The sequence below is a fragment of the Passer montanus genome, unplaced genomic scaffold (genome assembly GCF_014805655.1).
Source record: "Passer montanus isolate IOZ18808 unplaced genomic scaffold, ASM1480565v1 scaffold5, whole genome shotgun sequence".
Lineage (NCBI taxonomy): Eukaryota > Metazoa > Chordata > Aves > Passeriformes > Passeridae > Passer > Passer montanus.
The window spans coordinates 9,717,731-9,737,151 of record NW_024369929.1 but is presented as its reverse complement, the minus strand read 5'-3'; the positions used below and the strand labels follow the sequence as shown (position 1 = coordinate 9,737,151).

General features: G+C 42.9%; 1 protein-coding gene across 3 annotated transcripts in view; it reads left to right on the top strand.

Moving 5' to 3' along the window:
• The window catches only part of LOC120509133 (cell migration inducing hyaluronidase 1), a 98,988-nt gene that overhangs the window by 56,280 nt on the left and 23,287 nt on the right, over positions 1 to 19,421 (top strand). For all 3 annotated transcript variants that reach the window (XM_039723461.1, XM_039723462.1, XM_039723460.1), the window contains 7 exons: positions 3,711 to 3,781; positions 4,468 to 4,563; positions 5,216 to 5,337; positions 7,509 to 7,650; positions 8,486 to 8,677; positions 16,488 to 16,663; positions 17,228 to 17,437. In XM_039723461.1, coding sequence (XP_039579395.1) covers positions 3,711 to 3,781; positions 4,468 to 4,563; positions 5,216 to 5,337; positions 7,509 to 7,650; positions 8,486 to 8,677; positions 16,488 to 16,663; positions 17,228 to 17,437 — 1,009 coding nt within the window. The remainder of the gene's footprint in view (positions 1 to 3,710; positions 3,782 to 4,467; positions 4,564 to 5,215; positions 5,338 to 7,508; positions 7,651 to 8,485; positions 8,678 to 16,487; positions 16,664 to 17,227; positions 17,438 to 19,421) is intronic.

Sequence of the window (19,421 nt, the reverse complement as noted above, 5' to 3'; positions counted from 1 at the left end):
TTTCAAGCCATCCCCCAAAGATTTAAGAAGCATATTTACACACACACAGAGGATTAGATGGGCTGAGCATTAAGGAGGGTACAATAATTGCTGTGTAGCCCTGGCTACATCCATACAGACACACATACAGCACATTCCTCAGCTTGTCCAGTACAGGTCTGGGGACTTGTGCAGCACAGAAATTTAGCAAACACGGATTTATGGTGTGGACTGTAAATACTTCTGTGGCCAAAACAGTGTCTGTGTTGACACACAGACTGTTGAGAGTACTTGCTATTTACCCAACTGTAGCCATTATATTTTTTGTGTTTATCTGAATTTATGTAGGCTTTTTTTATGAGGCACTAAGAGGGTGTCTGCAGAACACACACACACACACAAAATCTGCCTTGTAGGGAGAAGTGTTTCAATACAGCAGTTTGTGGAAAGAGACATCTGTCAGCTGGGCACACACAGATGGAGCAAGATCTGGGATGGTTGATGAAGGGGCTGTGTCAAAAGTTACAGGGCCTCCTGGGCACCAGACAACACATTTCAAAGAATAAACAAGGAAGGCAAAAATGGTCTCCAAAACCAGGCTATCTCCATCAGTGCAATCCTTGCTCTCAAATTTAGACCCATATTAGAGCCCAGTAGCCTGCTGGGTGTTTTTTTCAAATGCTGGAATTAGGGAAACAGAACATGGTTTTTGAACATTATGCTTTTTTCCCCAATGATGCTACAGGAAGGAATTGATGGTTTTTGCATATGTTTATAAAAGTAAATCACACTTGATTTTTTTAGGCTGCTGTGGTGTTTCAGTGCAAGATTCTCAAATTTTGCCATCAATGTTTATAATGGGAATACCCATTATGGTTTTTGCATATGTTTATAAAAGTAAATCACACTTGATTTTTTTAGGCTGCTGTGGTGTTTCAGTGCAAGATTCTCAAATTTTGCCATCAATGTTTATAACGGGAATACCACAGAAATTAATCCATGGAAGTGTGACTTTCAGTGTTGTTGTTGTTTGTGGTCAAAAGGCTAATCCTTGCCATGCTGTTATCTGAAATGCCACAAAACTGCATTCCATGAATTATAGAGACATGTGGATAAATAATAAGGGAGTAATTGGTCAACACTGTTTTCCACCAGCATACTGGTGTGTGGAAAAATATCTGGTGCATTATTTAAAAGAACATATTTTTAGGAGTGTTCTCAGAGTTTAAGTTCATCAATTCTCAAAAACCACATTGTCTGGATGGCAGCTGGGGCCAGACTTAGAAAGGCAGTTTGATGGCACAGTGGAACACAGGCAGCCTTAGGTTTATCCAAGCTTTTCCTCTAAAGCAAATTGAACTTCCACTTCAATATAACAAGATTTAGGTATAGTGGTTTACATTTCAGATACATCTATAACTATGAATAAGGATGTATGCACTTGACAGGTGCTTTTGGAAATTTTTTTTTAGTATCTCAGAAAAAATTGTTTGGAATGAGAAAATTACACATGTGTATCCACATTTTACCCTCTGTGGCCATGGCAGGCTCTGACTGAGGAGAGCAGATGGATTTTTGTTTCTAACACGCCTGCCACCACTCACTGCCCAGCACTGGGGTTTGCTGGCTGGTCCTGCTGAATCCTGGCTGTCAAATCTTCTCAGCTGCTGACAATTGCTGGGGCTGGCCATGGGCATCCCTGAGAGAAGACTGTAATTCAGTTGTAGATTTTGTTGGTTTCTGGCAGGGGTGTTGGTGGGGGTTAATGGGCAAATTCCTGCCCATCTCCACTTGCTCAGTATTCAACCAGATTGTAAAGTTGTGCAACTCCCCCTTGCTGTAGCAGATCCGATGCACAAGGCTGATTTATTAAGAAATGTTTCTGTGCTCCTGGAATCTCTTTTAATTGCCTGTTTGCTGAGTCCAGAACATTAGGAATGAAAGGAAAATCTTGCATTCCTCTCCTATTGTTTTCCTTCTGAAAAGTGTGTTTACTCTTTCAGCGTGAGCCATTTTTTTCCCCTTTTACTAATAAATGAAGAGAAAGCCTTTTTGCACTTGATGACATAGTTATTCTCTTTGGAATTCCACACAAATATCTCCTGCTTGGCTCTGGACTTCCTGGTCGCTTCATTTTATACAGCCCAAACAGATTGCATGTGTCCTTATGTGTCAGGGTTTAACGACTTGAAAACTATTTTTAGTGGTAAAATAACTGGGAGAAACAAGTATTTTAACACATGAAATGGGGCCAGACCTTGAGCTGCAAAAGTGAATAACTCCTTACCTTTAAATTTTTTTTTGAGATTATTTTTGAGATTATTGTTTCAAATTTGGTTTACCAAAATAATAATAATAATAATAACAAAACAAAAAAAAAATCTACCCTGACTGCTGAGTGATAAAGTGTCCTTCCTGCTCCCATCCCCCTTCTCTCCCTGGATGGAGATCAGAGCCTGTCAGTGCCTTCGGCAATTGGCACCAAGGCAAATTTTCCAGCAGGAGCATCTGGCTCGCTGGCAGGCAGTGGTGCTGGCAGCTCCCACCGAGCCTGGCCAGGGCTGGGGCTGAGGACAGGCTGCTGGGACAGTGTCCCCTTGGGCAGCCCTGTCCCCTGGGGCCATGGCACGGCATGGGCTGCACCAGCGCTCGCCCTGAGCCTGCCCCTGCTGCCCCCAGAGCAGCAAAGCCCAGCAAAGCCCAGCTCGTGATCCGGGTGAGCTTCAGTGGCTCTCTGTCAATGGCTGTATGTGTTTTATTCCAGAGTTCCAAACCAGAGTGGTTTGGAACTTCACTTGCACCAATGTAAAGTGACCTGCAAGACTTTTGATGCAAGTGAAATGACCAGATATTTATAACTATAGAGACATGACCTAATCCATGGGAGTTTTTGGTAATTCAGCACAGTCTTCCTGCACCCTAAAAGCATATTTTTTATTCTCTTACTCATTATGAGCAGATATGCCTGAACTACTCCTACTTTGAAGATAAAAGCCTTCCCTGACCCCTCCTAACTGGGTTCACCCCCAAGGCTGGGAGGCACTTCAGTCCCTGTCTCTATTGCTTTCTCATCCTCCAGGGTGGCTCATAGCTATTGAATCCACCTGATCAAAAACCATCAGATGATAATGAACTGAATTCCAACATGGGATCAGATTTGGACAGACAGTTCAGAGCTGTAAACCTTTATCTGTGTTCAGTGTTCAATGTTCAAAGAAGGAAACTAGATATGCAGAGACTAAGCAATTTTTACTGTCCTTTGCCAGCCAGTCTGTCTATTAGAAATTCTCATGGCTCATTCCAAAGACAATTGTCATATACAAGGTTTCAGCATGAGCTAAATTTATTTAAGCAGAAGTGGCTTCTTTTCATATTCTTCAGTGTACACACATGTACACACACACAGAGGATTTATTTTCAGGCTCCCCAAGGAGGTGCCAGTGTTTCTTGGGTCTGTCATACACAAGCTTCTTTAAACACTCATTTAAAAAACAAACACACTTGTTACAGGCATGTTTTAAGTGGGGATTGTCTTCAAATTTGCTTCTCTTCTGATATATTTACTGAAGAAATATAGTGTTGAGATAATATTAATTTTAACTACATGGCCTGTGACACTAATGAGACTGTTTTGGATGTGGTGCCTCTGAGAAATTTAGGAACATTGGGCTATAAGAAATATGCATCTCATACTTGACATTACTTGATCATTTCTCATTTTCATTTTCCAGGCACCCATGGAGTTTTATTACCATTAAAGGAAATCCCTCCTCTTCTGTTGAAGACCACATTGAATATCAAGGTATTTAATGCACAAAATGCTGTCTTGACGTGATGTCTGGGAGTTATTGGAGTTATAGCTCAGATTAATTTGGCCAATGGTGTTTTTACTTCCCACTGCATTACATCGAAGCCATGAGCAATTGGTGGTTTGACACATTTAATTGAATGCTCTCCAAACCTTTAGATAAAAGGTGAGATCCTGCCCCAGTGTAAATCCATGTAACTTCACTGAGCTCAGACACTGCCTCTCTTAAGACACAAATCTGTGGAACAGACCTAGTTCACACCAGCTGAAAATTTAATCAGTGTATCCTGAATTAGTAGCCTCAAGTCCTCGTGTGAAACCATTTTCTTGCAAGCTGAACACTGTCGAGTCTCTGTCTTCTCATGACATGAATAACACAGCTTGCTACAACACTAAATAGAAATAACAATATATGACAAATAATTCTGGGCTTTATTCTCTCTTGATTTTTGAAAGTTTTTCTTCCTCATTATCCATAAAGTTGCAAAAGTGTTTGAAGCCTCCTTGCAAGATTTGTAAATTTTTCTGGAAGTTGTGCAGGACTAATTTTGAATAATGTAGTCAAAGTATGCAAATACACACAGAGACAATTATTTTTAGTTCTTACTCTTGTCAACTGCATTCAATGATTTTTCCAATTGATTTCAATGATTTTACCAATGTTTTGGTTTTTTTAACAGGTCACAAAGGCTCAGCTGTGGCCAAAGTATTCAAACTATTCAAAGCTGAGAATGGAGAACATTTTAACGTCTCTTCAACGAGCGAGTGGGTTCAAGGTGAGGGGTCTGTGGGCTTTTTCACTCGGTGCTAGACAGCTGAAAAATAGGGTGAATCATTATTTTTCCTGCAATCCTTTTCCATTTGGGAAGAGTGCACTTGCTAGCTGCTATTTATGTCATCAGTAAGCCAATTAATGAACTCTCACAGATTCTTTCCCCAGTTGTCTCTAGGACCCTCTGAATAACTGGGATCCTTTTTCCTTTTCTGCACTGGGTATGAAATTCTATCTCCTATGGTCTCAGAGATCACACACAACCTCTTCTTTTCACTGCACAGTCATCGTGTCCATGTTTCAGACAACACACAGTAGCTGGTGCAACTTGATCTGAAGATCAGAGAAGGCAGCTAAGGCAGACACAGATCCAAAATCTGTATCTATTAATAATGCTTATCTATCTGTATCTATTAATAATGCTTACAGTGCACACGCCAATTATGAAGCTTTTAATAACTCTGCTCTCCCCTGGCTGGTTGCACTTCACAGCATCATTAAAAGTGGCTGACAGGCTGGCAGGAAGAGGCATGAATCAGATCATCAGTGAAGAAACTTGTGAATGATATCCGAGATCATCTTATGCTTTGTGCATTTTTGCTGCACTCATTAAGCTTGACTTTCAAATGACAATACTTGTTTGCACTTGTCTCCAGATGTAGAATGGACAGAGTGGTTTGAGAAGCCTGACAAAGCGAGATCTAAGGACATGGAGAAGCTGTCTGACTTCAAAGCTGCTCATCCTGACAAAATCTGCAGGCAGCCCATTGACATCCAGGTAGGCAGGCTTACCACTCACTTTAGAGGGGCAAGTCTTCTTTGGACTGGCACTGAACCCCCAAAATCACTGTGCTTGTCAGTAATTTTTGTTTCTAAACAAAATACACCAATTATTTTACCACTCTAATACATAACCAACAAGATCTTGTATACAGGCTCGTATTGTTCTGGGCCAAATTTGATAGAATTGAGTTCCTTTCAGTAAATTCCAGCTCCTGGCATGAAAAGCTGTACAGATGGGTCACAGACAGCACAGATGCTATCATGAAATATGTGATTCCCTGCTGGAAGATTAAAAGGAGCAACCACATGAAAATTTCAAAGGTTTTAAATTGTCCTGGAATGGACCCTAACCTAAAAAATTAATCACAAAATGCAACAAGATAATGCAACTACCGGCTGTAGCAGGTTGTCAAAAATATTGGTGAGCTTTCAGCCATTTCTTGGAACCAATTGTTTCAACTCTGTGGAAAGAAATTTGAATTCTGTTTGGAGCTAAGCACTATAATTATACCATTGGGCCAGCATGCTGAGGACCACTGATACCTTTTCTGACACTGCAGAAAACCTCTTTAAGGACAAAAAAGCCTAGCAAGACATGAGGGTATTTTAAAAAATATGTTAACCATATACTTTTTATGTCTACCTATAGCAGAAGCATTGCCTAGAAAAAGACAATAAAATCCTTCCCATCTGTGTGAGGCTGAGCCTGGGGTTCCTGTGTGCTCTGAGCCAGTGGAGTTGTTCTCATTCACAAGAATGTGGCTATTGAAGTAAATGGGAATGCTGACTGTATGAGTGAAAGTTTCCAGGGCTAGATGTTATAAAGGATCTCTCTTGAACAGAAAGGAAAAAACTGCCCTATAATTTTCTGCCAGGTCTTACCAAATCCACATTCATTTCTGCTTCCATATACGTGTATTAGAAGTGACAACTTAGTTCAGAACAGGGGTCAGATGTTCCTTACAATACATCCACTTCTAGAATGCGTGTTAAAACAGAAAGAAGAAAGATATTCTTTGCTCTAGAAACAAACCTTTTTTTCCCCTCTTCTGTGAAATAAGTTGTGTTTTGGTATTTTTTCCCTTGTATATTAAAAGTGAAACATTTTTCAGTTTATCCTGCAGATCTTAGGGCAAATCCTTAGGTAGTGTAATCTGGTACTGCTCATTGCTTTTATAAAGCTACACTGATTTATAGCAGCTGGCCTGCCCCAGCTCTGGAACATGGGAGAAAATTGAAGATATGATGATAATAACAGCAGAGCAGCACAGCCAGAGGCACATTCCTGCAGCTGACGGTGCTAATCCCACACATGGCAGCAGGGTGGATTCATTAATAAGGAAAGCCTGCATGAGTGAGACAATCAGGATCAGACCCTTCATTGAAAGATAGCTTTTCTGCTGGTGCCTTGCCAAAATGCACATGGTATTTGGATTGCCCCATGCAATGCACCACATTTTTGTGAAAGGGTCAAGAGAAATGCAAGCTCTAAGAGACAGAATGTGAAATTTGACATGACCCTGAGATGTTGCCCCAGCAGGAACAGCAGAGAGGTTTCATATCTCACTGCTTCTTGGCATGATACAGCCTTTTTTCTCAAGGCAGCTCTACAGGCTGGTACTTGCCTGTGAGAAAGGGCCACTTTCTCCTTGTTTCTTTTGGAACAGGCAGCAGTGTTGCAGCACCCTTAGGGATTTTTTTGAGAGACTGATCCATGCAGTGAAGAAATAAAACCCCTAGCCCCTGTCTTCTTCAAGGTTCAGACAGACCCTAGCTACAAGCAATGGAATGAGCGCAGTGCAGAGGCTTGGAGCCATGAGTTCATCTGGGTGCAAGCATCTGTGTTCAACGTTTCCATCTGCCCTCAAACCAGTGGCAAGAGAAAATCTAGGGCACCGAGGCAGCTGTTTGTGAAGCTCACAAACTCCTCCCAAAGCAGCCCAAGGTCTCAGCACAGACACAGGAAAAGGCGTGCACCTCAGCAGTGGCTGTGCGTGAGCAGCAGCTGGAAACGCCGCCTGGAGAGCCCAGCCACAGGGCTTTGCTAGGCAGTGGTTGTGCCATCACCCAAAACAAAGCAAAGGCCTCTTCTGATGGCTCAGATGTTTTGGTGAAATCCCTTCACCTCACAGCAGCCCCTGAGCTGTATTTCCACCCTCGTTCCAGGCGATGACGCTTGACGGAGCGGATTTAACCACGGAGGTTTTCTACAAGAGCGGCCACGATTACCAATTCCTGTGCCATGGCAAGGACCAGACCGGCCAGGGCTGCCACAACTACAGAGTCAGGTTCCTGTGTGGCAAATCTGGTATGTGCCCCCTCGCTGAAAGCCAGAACTGAGAACAGCAGAAATCCCGTCCTCCCATGACCAGCTCCTTCCTGGTGTCACAAAATTGTCTGTAATTTTTCCAAGCTAAAGCTTTGGGCTGGGCTAGGACACGAACTCAGATAGAATGGCTGAAGATTTATCTCAGGAAAAATTACTGAGAATTTTTATATAACAGAATAACAGAAGCAGCAAGGTGGTTTTTCAAAAACCCATCAAGGCTGTGAGAAATATTTGGCAAGTTCTTTCATGTAAATTCCTTGTCTTTTGCAAAAACATTTTGGGATGACATAGGATTAGTCAATCAGAACTTGTGAAGACAACAGGGTTTGAAACTATCATTTTGTAGTTAATCATTCCAACACTGATGTCCTTACCCTGGTCATTAAACAGGTCATTAGGATTTTTGGTGCTGGCAGGAAAAGAAGGGTGGCACATGTTTTGCTGGAAAAAAACATCATTAGGTTAAAGACCACTTGGCTGTTGTAAACAACAGCACCCAGTGCCCACAAAGAGCTGCTGCTAAGTGGGTGTGGTGAGAATGAGCCAGTAAGAGCTACATTTAAATTTATCCTGGGGTTAGTGGAAAATCCACCTGCCTGCAACTAAAGAAAAATACTTTCCTGTTTTCTTGCTTGCCGAGCCAAAGCCAGTAAAAAAACATGTTTGAAGGAGTTAACTTTTTTTTTCTTTTTAACATGAAAAAATAATAATTTTCAGTGGTGCACCAAGGAGAGGTGGGGGGAAGAAAAAAGAAGGAGCAAGCTTTTTCTGATGGGATTGACTGAATTTCCCACCCTTCATTTTGGGTTTTCAGTGAAGCCGAAGCTCACGGTAACTGTTGACACCAACGTGAACAGCACGATCCTGAATCTGGCAGATGATGTGAGCTCATGGAGACCTGGGGACAGGCTGGTGGTGGCAAGCACTGACTACTCCATGTACCAGGCAGAGGAGTTCCAAGTGCTGCCCTGCAGAAGCTGCAGACCCACCCAGGTCAAGGTGGCAGGTGAGGTGCTTCATCTTATCACTCCAGTGTTGCAGATCACAAATTCTGTCATTTTCACTGAGATAACTCCAAGAACTGAAAAATGTTGAAAGACACCTGAATTTGATGGCTGGTTGTTAGATGCTTTTGAGATATGTAGCTTTCATCCTTGAAAACAATCTAACTTGATTTTGGTTCATTTCTGCCTGCTCTTTTCATAGCTGATCCATTTTTGTCCCCAGGCATGCTGTTGAGTGGGTGAATTTACTTAAGCGGAGCAGATACAGGTTATGTATCTGAGATTTGCAATAACTGCATTTGAAATACCACTTCCTAGAAAGCAGATGAGCACAGCTGATGGGAAGAGGGAACTAGGGCAGGAGCAGACCATGAGACACTGTAAGGCTATGAAGTAATTTCCAGCTGGCTGCTTTCCTAAGTTCTATTTAACAAGAACTGTAATCTTACATTTTAGAAATACTGTTTTGTATTTTTACTACTGAAGCTACTGTTTCCCGTTTACTGTGTCTCCAGAGAGTATTGCTGTGAGGTGATGTATTAGCCAAACATTTCTGGCAGCCAGTGAGTTGTCCTGAGCCCCTGCACAGGGGAGATGGAGTGGCAGGGTGCTGCCAGAACCAGCCTGAGAAGGAGGAGTGGGAGCCTTTGTAAAGCCCCAGCATTGCTCTCTTGTAGGTGACCTGCTCAAATGCAAAACAAATTGCTTTTGATTAATAGATTTTGTAGTCCAATGATTGTGGGATGGCCTCTGGACACAGAATCCAATTAACAAGCATAACTATGATGAAGCACAGACTATTACCAGGATGAGCATAAAACTGAAATCCAGAGTGGGAGATTTAATCTTCACTTGAGTATGTGAAGTTGTCTTTCCCTTCTAGAACCTTGTTTTGGCACACTGATAAGCAGAGCATGGAAAAAGCACATGAACTGCCCCTTATCTGAATAGATGAGGATGACTTTGCTTCTATAATTTACAAAAGCAAACATTATTTTACAGTGTAGAAGTCTGTAGTAGATGAGGCTGTTTTTCAGAGGCAGCATCTGCCTGGTGGTAAATGATGCATGTCAATTTATCTTTGTTTACACACTGGCTGTTGCTCTAGGCAGAGGTCTTGTCTGCATTTACAGTAAGACCTTTCTGAGAAACCATGAGGGCACTTGGAACATCCAATGCACCAGGGAGTTCTCTTGGTTCTCTGAAATGAACCACTTCAACATTATCTCTGATGCAACTTCTTTTGGAAGGTACCAATAACTTCCTTTGGCAGCTGCCTCCCCACAGAGCTTTGGCCATCCATTGTTGGAGATGTGCATTAGGCCAAGAAAAATGTTATTCACAGTTTGAATGTATCATAATCTTATGACTTCAAATGTCTAGTGCTTTCAAAGAAGGTGCATTTCCAAGCGGAATATTTTTCTTGAGCAACTTTTGAGCTGTTGGAGTCAGACTGGTATGATACAAGTCACATCATGAAGATGGTCTTGGAAGATTGCCAGTAGAAATAAAGATGGTGTAGGAGTCCTGGGCTTCCCATAATCTGATGGATCTGTGGAATTCATGTAGTTGCATTCATCCTCTGCAACAGTGGCAGCTAAGTTAGTTTAAGGAAACAAATAATGGATTAAAAACAACAAAAAAGTTCATGTGAATTTCAAATGAAGAAGCAGTGGAAACACTTGTTAAAGCAATTGTGCTCTTGGTCTCCAGTTTCTCTTTAGGAGAATTAGGACATTCCTTTTATTACCACAAATTACATGAATACCAGGGCCAAAGTCTCTCCTCTCTTATATCCAGGCAACTCTATTGACGTCAATGGGATTTCACTGATTTATAAATCAAGGGAAAATTTAGTCCACTTATAAAAATCACTTCCAACTTTCTTGTAACAAAAACACATCCTCACTAGAAAACAAAATAATCTGCCTGAGTCTAAGCTCAGTCTAGATGAAATAAAAGCTGGCAAGGCTGAGCTGTCCCCTGCCTTTAGGGGCCAGGAGGTCCCAGAGCTGCTCTGGCCATGGTGTAACTTCAGCCACTGCCCTGTGCCATGATGGGTCTTTATTAGCCAGAATAAGGATCATTAATGGCCCCTGGACTCAGCACAGGTGAGCAGCCCTGGCACAGCCTGGCCTTGTGTGTCTGGCCAGGTTTGTAATCGATGAAGAACATTCATCGTAAATATCTGCCTCCCTTTTGCTATGGAGGTAGGCAAGATTGCTTTGCTCCTTCTGAGAAAAGCCTTCCACACGTACATTTATACAGAGGATGTCAGAGGGATGTCATTTGTAATAAGTGAAAAGGCTTAATTTTCCTAAGAGGTTTAGTTTAGAAGCTGAGAACTCCAAAAGTTTGCCCTTTGAAAGACAAATGATAAAACCATTCCTCCCCATGATGATTTATTTCCCTTTTAATCTTGATTTTTTTTCCTTTCCATTTATTTTTAAAATGAAACCTAAATGTCAGATCTGAACTACTTAAGAGTCTCTTTGTTATAAAAAAGGCAGAAAGCCTCTGTTTTGTGGACAGCCAGTTTGGTGTGGCAGCCACTTGGCATACCAAGGTTTAATATAATTTATGCTCTCATAATTTAATAGTATTTTAATAGACATGGTTTAGCATATTGTGCCAAAAAAGTCAAACTCATTAGTTAGCTCATGTCCTATTTATATTTGATACTTCCTGCTGAAATTCATATTTTCTTTACTGGCTAGAAGTGGATTGATTAGAGCTTTTCAAAACAAATTAAGGGAGTTCATACTCAATTGCCGTCAGGTTCTAGGAGGATTTAGTTATTTAACTATGGACATCTGCAAATCTCAGTGTAGAAAGTGAGGGAGAACACACAGGCTCTGATCTTTTGCACTTTTTACTGGAGTAACTGTCCTGACATACAAACTGTGGCTCCCATGGGTAAGTGTGGTTTGCATGAGGACCCAGATCTGCAGGTCCTGCTCCCAGTCAAATGGTCACTCACTTAAATGGAGCTTTTCCCTCCTCTTGCTTTCTTTGTTTAACTCTTTTTTTTTTTTTGCTTGTCATTTTTTGTGCCTAGATTATTTTCACTGTGGGAACAGATTAAAACTGTTTGATCTTCCAACTTCACAAGGTTTGGGGAGGGACAGAAGTGCAGGGCAAAGGGAGGGAGGGAGGAAGGAAGGAAGGGTTGTGTTGTTATGATAGAACTGGATAGTAGGAAAGACCTAGTATTTTGTCTAGTTTCTCTGGGAAACAAGTCTTATCTTCATCTTGGTTGCTCTGTATGAAGTTTCTACAAATGCTGATAAGTTTCACCATGGAACAGAAATGAAGTGTTCTCTTGTGCTCCTATATGCTCTTGATAAAGGATGAAAAAACTATTCGTGCCTGGCATAATTGCTCCAGTTATCCCACATACTGGTGAACCTATGAATTCAAGCACACATCTCTTAAATCCTGCTTATTGGGTTGCAAATATTAGAGAGATAAGGAGTTTACTGTGATCTTGTTCTTGCAGAGAACTTTGAATTCAAAGTATAAACACGTAGTTGTCTCACAAATTCGCAGTCAGCATTCATCTGTGTTGTAAGGATGGGAGAATTTACTCCACTATCAAAATTCAGATATTTTTAGAGATTTAGGGTGTTCTGCTTAGAAGTTGGCATCATTTTGGCTGGAACTTGATAAAAGCTCTTTTTTTTTAAGGCAATCCTGGTGCTTGAGGGCAGGGCAGGGAATCTTTTGAAATGGGCATTTCTAACAGTCTTTCAGAGCTCCTTCTACCTTGGGGCATTGCCTGGGAGCTGAGCTGACAGAATCTCATTCAGGTTTACATAGATATTAAGGAGGGTAGAGGTTGTGCCTGATTGCTGTTATGTCTATTTGCTGAAAACTTAATTATCCATGTAAAAGTTGTGAATTGGAGGAATATTTGTTGATTAGGACATCAGGTTGTGCTGTGTGACTCAAGGAACCAGCCAGCTCACCCAAACCATGCTGAGTTACAGGCCTGTGGCTTAGGGATGCAACAGCAAACCCCAGCAAGATAATTCAGAATAATGAGGATTTGAAAGGTGCCAGTGTGAACATTTGTTTGTTATTAAATATAAGCAATAGGGGCATTACCACCAGTGATGACAAGTGCTTGGCAAAAATGATAAATCTGTCAGATCTGGGCTGGCATCTGCAATGAGATGAACTGACTTTAAAAATGCCATGAAGGATTTGCTGTCACTGGATCATGTGGGTTGAACAGACAAATTGTGTTCAGCATTTGCCTTAAAAACTTGATTAGGAAACATCAAAAGACCATGAGGTACTGGGTCTTATCCCTACAGAGCCCAAAGGAGAAGAAAAGACACTTTAGAGGAAAAAAACCCCATAAAACTTCAGGAGAATCTCAGCTTTTCTTTATCTTCACCAAATCCAGACCTTCAAGTGCTGGTTTCACTTCTCAAAGGGAGATTTAGCACTTTGGGCCATTCAGAGCCAAGGGATTTAGGAATGCATGAGTGTACCTGGGAGGGTTTTCTGAAACATCTAACTCACCAGATCTGAGCATTCTTCCACATTTGCAGAAGTTGAAATAGTTTTAAAATCCCACCCTTCCCAGGTTTGATAAGGCCCAAGACCCAGGTTTTATGGCTGGGTTCACATGTGGCAGGTTTTCCTTTGTACCATTTGCATTGAATTGCTTTGTTGACATAAGCATGCCCTTGTTAAGTGGATCATCTATGTTTATTTTAATGTATATTTCCTTTTAATAATTACCTTATCCTTACCAACAACTGACTTCAATAGTCACTGCCTTGAGTAATAAGCACAGGAATGTGTTCATATTTTGCTGAATCAAGACTTCCACCAGGCAAGCCCACGTATTAAGGAAGTTTTCCCTGTAAAATTACGTTGTGCTAACTGAAGGCACTGCTATGACACATGCAGCAGCAAAGCCAGGGAGCTTTTCCTACGGGTCTGCTGTGGGGAGATGTGATCTGTGTCACTGCAAGGCTGTGTTTGGTTTAGATTACAGTATGGCACAAGGCTGGCAGGGCAGTCTCTATCCATGAGGGACGGAGCAATCCCTCACCCAAAAGAGGAGAAGGTGAATCAGTGGCCTCAGGGCTTGTTAGTGGTTGGGAAATCACAGCACTGCCTTGGATGCTGAAGCAGCAACAAAATCCTCCCACTTTCAAAGCACAGGGTTGCCTTTTTAGTACCAAACCACTTCAGTGCCCATTTGCAAACCCCTGGCTGGGGTTTGCCCATGGTCAGTGCTCAGGGTCTCAGATATCCTGGCTGCTCCCTGGGAAGGCTCCACGTGCCAGCTCTGAGCAGCAGCCAAACCTAAACTTGTAGCTCTGCAGAGCGAGACGCTGCCATCCTCGTGTGAACTCCCTGAACTCACCACAGAGCAGACTCTTGTGGGTTTTTTTCTGCCCACCACCGAACATGCCCCAGGCAGCTCCCTGGCAGTGCCACGTGTCTGCAAATGCCCCTCACAGTGCTCCAGGTCCCATGGGAAGTGCCCGATGTTGTAGTGCTGGTTCCCAGCAGTCATTTACAGCACACAAGGGCTCCCATGCCAGCCTCTGTCTCCCAAAAGCTTCTTTCAGCCCCGTTGCTGCAGGGAGCTTGAATTTCTGTCTGCCTTGAGAAGTGGTTTGTTTTTCAAAACTCTATTAAAGGAGCTATTATTCAAAATCCGCTTTTACTTTGGAAGGGGATTGCTTTCCGTCTCTCCTTTTATCTCCAAACATGTCAAATCAGCAAAAGCATAGAGTGAAAAACATGCACCCAAGAAGTTATATTTAGAAACTGGTTAGTCCGTATTTAACATTCCTGTCAGTGCTTACCCTGTTTTGCATGTCTGGACTGGTGTTAAATTAAATTAAATACATGCAAGCATGACATTTATTATTCTAGAGCTCAGCACAGGAATAACAAAACTGCCTATCTAATTTCACTGCCACAAATCCTGGAGATGTGGCTTCAAATAGTATGTTCTTATGATTATCTAAAATCCTTCCTGCATTTCAGTAAATCAAGGAGAGGTCAGCTCTGGGGAAAACTGAAAAATAACAGCTTAAAAAAGGTTCCATAAGGAGAAACTGTTCTCCTTTGCAGACTCACTCAAGGCTCCAGCATGGGGTATTCCCATGTGGAGGGTACTTGCTGCAGTGGCTTTTTTCGTGTATATGAATAAAGGAAGCAAAGCTGCTGTTTTTTGGATGGGTTGAGTCTGGTTTTGGCCACACACCTGATGAGGCTCACTGCCTGCAGGGCAACAACACAGGCATGGGGAAGTCAGGACTTTCTAGGAAGACGATTGAAAAAGTGGGTGAGGTGCAAACCCAGGGTCCCTTTCAGCCCTTCATTTCTGAGATGAGCATGCAGCTCTTTGGCCATCACCACTCTCCTAGTAAACAGAGAGTGTTTTTCACAAGACCAGATTGTTTTGAAGGCAGAGGTGCACAGGCAGAAGGCACATGCTGTGGTGTGAACCCTGTCCCACAACGCAACAGTGGGAGAGCAGGGTGGAGCACTCACCCTTCCCAAACCCCAGTATTGCCATCAAACTACACTGCTTGCAGCTTCAGGAGAAGAGGCAGTGAATGGTGTTTGCTTATCTTTTTTATACATTCATAGCATCATGTTTTGGTTAAAAATAATATTGTTTCAGTGTTGAAAATCCTCCCCTTGACTTGGCACTTCTGCTTAAGCATAAAGTGCTGTGCAGCAATAGCCAGGCTTCAGGCTTGCCATTTGTTTCTAATTAAGGATTTGAACGATTCAATGGAAATTAAATATATGCAAGTGTAGCATTCCTCAAAGTTCAGTGTTTACTTAAAGAGTTTATTACTTATTTTTACTGGAATAATACAGAATGGAGTCAGTAAGGTGAACCTTTTCCCAGCTGACTTTTCTCTGCAAAAACCTGTGGAAGGAAGGAGGTAGTAGGAATATGTTTGAATGAAATTACAACAAAGAGATACTTTGCTTTCTAGACATCCCCACTGCCTGGACTTCCCCCCTTTCTGGTCAAGCCAGGGAAAGTTTTTCTGTGCTTTTAACCCCTCCATGGTGAAGGGTGTATGTGGAAGATGTTATGAGCAACTTGGCTTGGCAAAGAGAGGTGTGGCTTGGGGTAGATGGAAGATCCCATTGACTCTGCCTGCACTAGGGCAGGAGGAGGCCTGGGGAGCAAGTTGGAGATGTGAGGGTGGATCTAAAATGGAGAGGTTTAGGAGGCCAGGGAGTCAGAGATTTTACAGCCCACAGACTTGGTGAGGAGCTGTGATTGTCCCAAGCAACAATTCCTACAAGGCTTTCTGCCCACTCTGCTCCTTGCTTGCATCAACAGCCATGGTGTTAGCAGGATCTGCCTGATGCTTGCCCAAGAGTAGTGCTGTGGGATCTGAGCAGCTCCCTGTGTCTCACTATGGGAAATGCTGTGCTAACCTTAGTGATTTAGACTTTTCAGCAGCTGCATCATCAGGGCTTTTTTGTTTGGATGTTCATACACAGCTGCTTGTAATTCAGAGTACACAGTTCCTTTTCAAGGTAGGAAATGTGTTTTATCTAACAGACTGTTGGTTCAACTCTCTGGATAAACGAAGCTAAGACCAAAAATCCCACTTCCTCCATTGCAAATATCTCACCAAGACCTTGGGTGTCACCTGTGCTCCAGCCTTCCCTCCTTTGAGGTGGCAGCCAACAGTTTGTGCTGACTCGGTTGCTCCTTTCATTAGTGTGCCAGCCCCACCACAGGAAGCCCTGGGGAAGCCAGCAGCATTGGCAGAGTAACCCTGAGACTGGATCTGGTTCCTTTAGGGAAAGCCACGTACCTGCACATGGGCGAGGTGGTCGACGGCGTGGACATGCGGGCGGAGGTGGGGCTGCTGAGCCGCAACGTCGCGGTCATGGGCGAGATGGAGCAGCAGTGCTACGAGTACAGCAGCAAGCTGTGCTCCTTCTTTGATTTCGACACCTTTGGGGGACACATCAAGGTGAGCCTGGAGCCCTTTGCTTGTCCTTTCCTCCTTCCAGCCACGCCTTCACGTAGCGAGGAAGCCACGATGCAGGAAGGGAAAATTCCTCATCAGCCACTGAGCAAACAAGCTCTCCCCAGGGTGCAGCAGATCCACCCTCTGGCTGCTGCCTGTCCTTTGGCTTTGAAGTGCATGTCATGCCCCTGCAGACATTGAGGCTGGTGATCAATGCACCTGAGATAAAGTCTCCACATTCCAATCCCAATTTTTCCTAGATTTTGGTGGTGCTTAGCCCAGGAAGTTTGATTTTAACCCAGCTGGCTAAATCCCATGGAAAATGATAAATATAAATTGCTTTCCTTCTACAATAAAATGTGTCGATGGCTGTAGTGGGGAAATCAAAGAGCAGCTCTGGTCTGCTTAGCCACCATGGCCCCCTCTCCCTCACCCTGCAGGCACACACTCCCCTCCATACAGTAAATCCTTCAGCAGATACAATGCAGCCCTTCCTATGCCTGAGTTCCCCCTCCTTGCCCTCAACAGATTTTTGTGTTTCTTGACTGCTGTCCTTTTGCTCTCCAGATTGGTCTTGATTTTAAGGCTACCCACATTGAAGGTCTGGAACTGAAATACATGGGCCAGCAGACAATGGGGCATTACCCCATTCATTTCCATATGGCTGGAGACGTGGATGAGAAAGGAGGCTACAACCCTCCAACCTATGTGAAGGACACCTCCATCCACAACACCTTCTCCCGCTGTGTCACAGTCCATGGATCCAATGGCTTACTGGTAAGAAGTTCCAGTGTCTGCCTCAGAGATGAAGACAGCAGGGAAAAAACTTCCTCATGGCATGAATGCACCTTAATTATTGCAAAATGATGTGTTTTATCGTTAAAGCCAATGCCTGACTCTTCCCACCCTGGATGTACAAGGAGTATCTCAGCCTGCCAGTGTGGCACTGGGGGCTGTGTGTGACTCAGAGTGGGCAGAGCACTCTGCAGTGTCTGCAGACCAGCCCATCCCTAATGAGTGGTTGGATCTTTCAGCAGACACAGAGTTTGCTATTTAAAGAGGATAATCAGAAGCTTTAAGTGTGCCTCATCTTTCCTGTAATAAAGGTTTGGGCTTGCAATGCCAGTCATAGCATTAAGCACTCATGGAGCTGTGATTTGTTAGAGTTGCACTCCATAGCAAGAAATCCTTTAGGATAAATCTCTAGAATGACTGATGGTTACCAGACAAGTTACAGCACACCAGAGATGTCAAGAACATGTTCAGATTCTCCCAGATCTAGGGATGCCTTTGTTTATGGGGTAAGCAAGCTGGGCCTGTTGTTTGTGAACAGAAAAGGACTTGTGGGTGATGTGATGGTTGGAGGCTGTCTTGGGCATAGTGATCACAAAATTATAGCAGTTTTCTATTCTAGGAGAAGTAAGGAGGGGGGTCAGCAGAACGGCTGCCCTGGATTTCCAGAGGGCAGAGTTTGGCCTTTTTGGGAACCTGGTTGACAGAGTCCCTTGAGAGGCAGGTCCTGAAGGGCAGAAGAGTCCAGGGGGACTGGATGATCTTCAAGAAGCAAATCTCAAAGGTGCAGGATTTCTCTAGGCAAAGGACTCTCACCCATTCAGTGAAATGGCAAGAAAGAAAGTATGCCAAGCCCTGAAGAAGAGAATTTGTACTGTCAAGAGCCCTGATGCTATATATAACAGAATTCTAAGTGGAAACATAATTGGCAGTTGTAACCTGCGTGGTCACTGTGCATTAGGAGTTCATACCTCTAGAAGTGCCAACGTTGGAAGGGAGAGTCCCAGGCATAATTAAAATGCACAGAAGTTGAACAAAGGGCACTTAAATTGCAGTTCCAGAAGTAGACCAGCTTTTATCTGCTATTTATGAATCTGAGGTTTTGGGTTTGACCTCTGTCCTTCTAAGTTTATAACATGATCTTGAAAACCTACCAAATGAACATGGCTTCTGAAATGAAGAGACATTTTACTGTAAGAATTATATAAATCATTCAGGGTCATGTGGCATTTGCCCAATCTGAAGCTGCCAGTACAGGGGTTTAGAACACAGTTAATGTGCAGAGTGGCAGGGCAGCATTGCAGGTTTCATTTGTCACACTGTGATGGGCTGTCACCAGTGGCACCATCAACACATCCTCTGGCTGCGCAGAGGATGCACAGCTGCTGAAGAGCTGCAGCTTCTTCTGGATTTAATGTGAGATCTTCATTCCCTGTTTCCGAACCGAATACCTGGCATTTTTCTTATCAGTCAGATGGATGGGTTCATGCCGAGAATTTGGAAATAGTTCTGTCTCTTGTACTTCCTCTGGGCAACAACTGTGCCATGGGAGAGCCATGGCAGAGGACTCTATGTGCTCAAGCATTTCCAGCTGAGGTGACAAAGTGAAATTTAGACAGGCTGATTAGCTGATGAAAGCAACTTGATTCTCTTGTTGTTATTGAACAACCACAATTCCCTAAATGATCATACTTTGCCTCTGTCATGAGGCACCCAATTGAAATCTCGTAATTTAGGACATTATTTAGTCAATATAATCCCTCTGGATTTTAGTTTATCAAAATATGTGAATATGAAGCTCTACCTATACTTGTTTTGTTTTGTTTTTTTTTTTTAACCTCATCGTTATTGCTGGTGGCTGAAAAGAAAGTCTCAGTGAACTAAAGCAATCTGATAAATTTTGTTCAGTTGCATCATAGAAAACATGCTCCAAAAGTTGCATCACTTAGGTGTTGTTTCATGGCTCTGA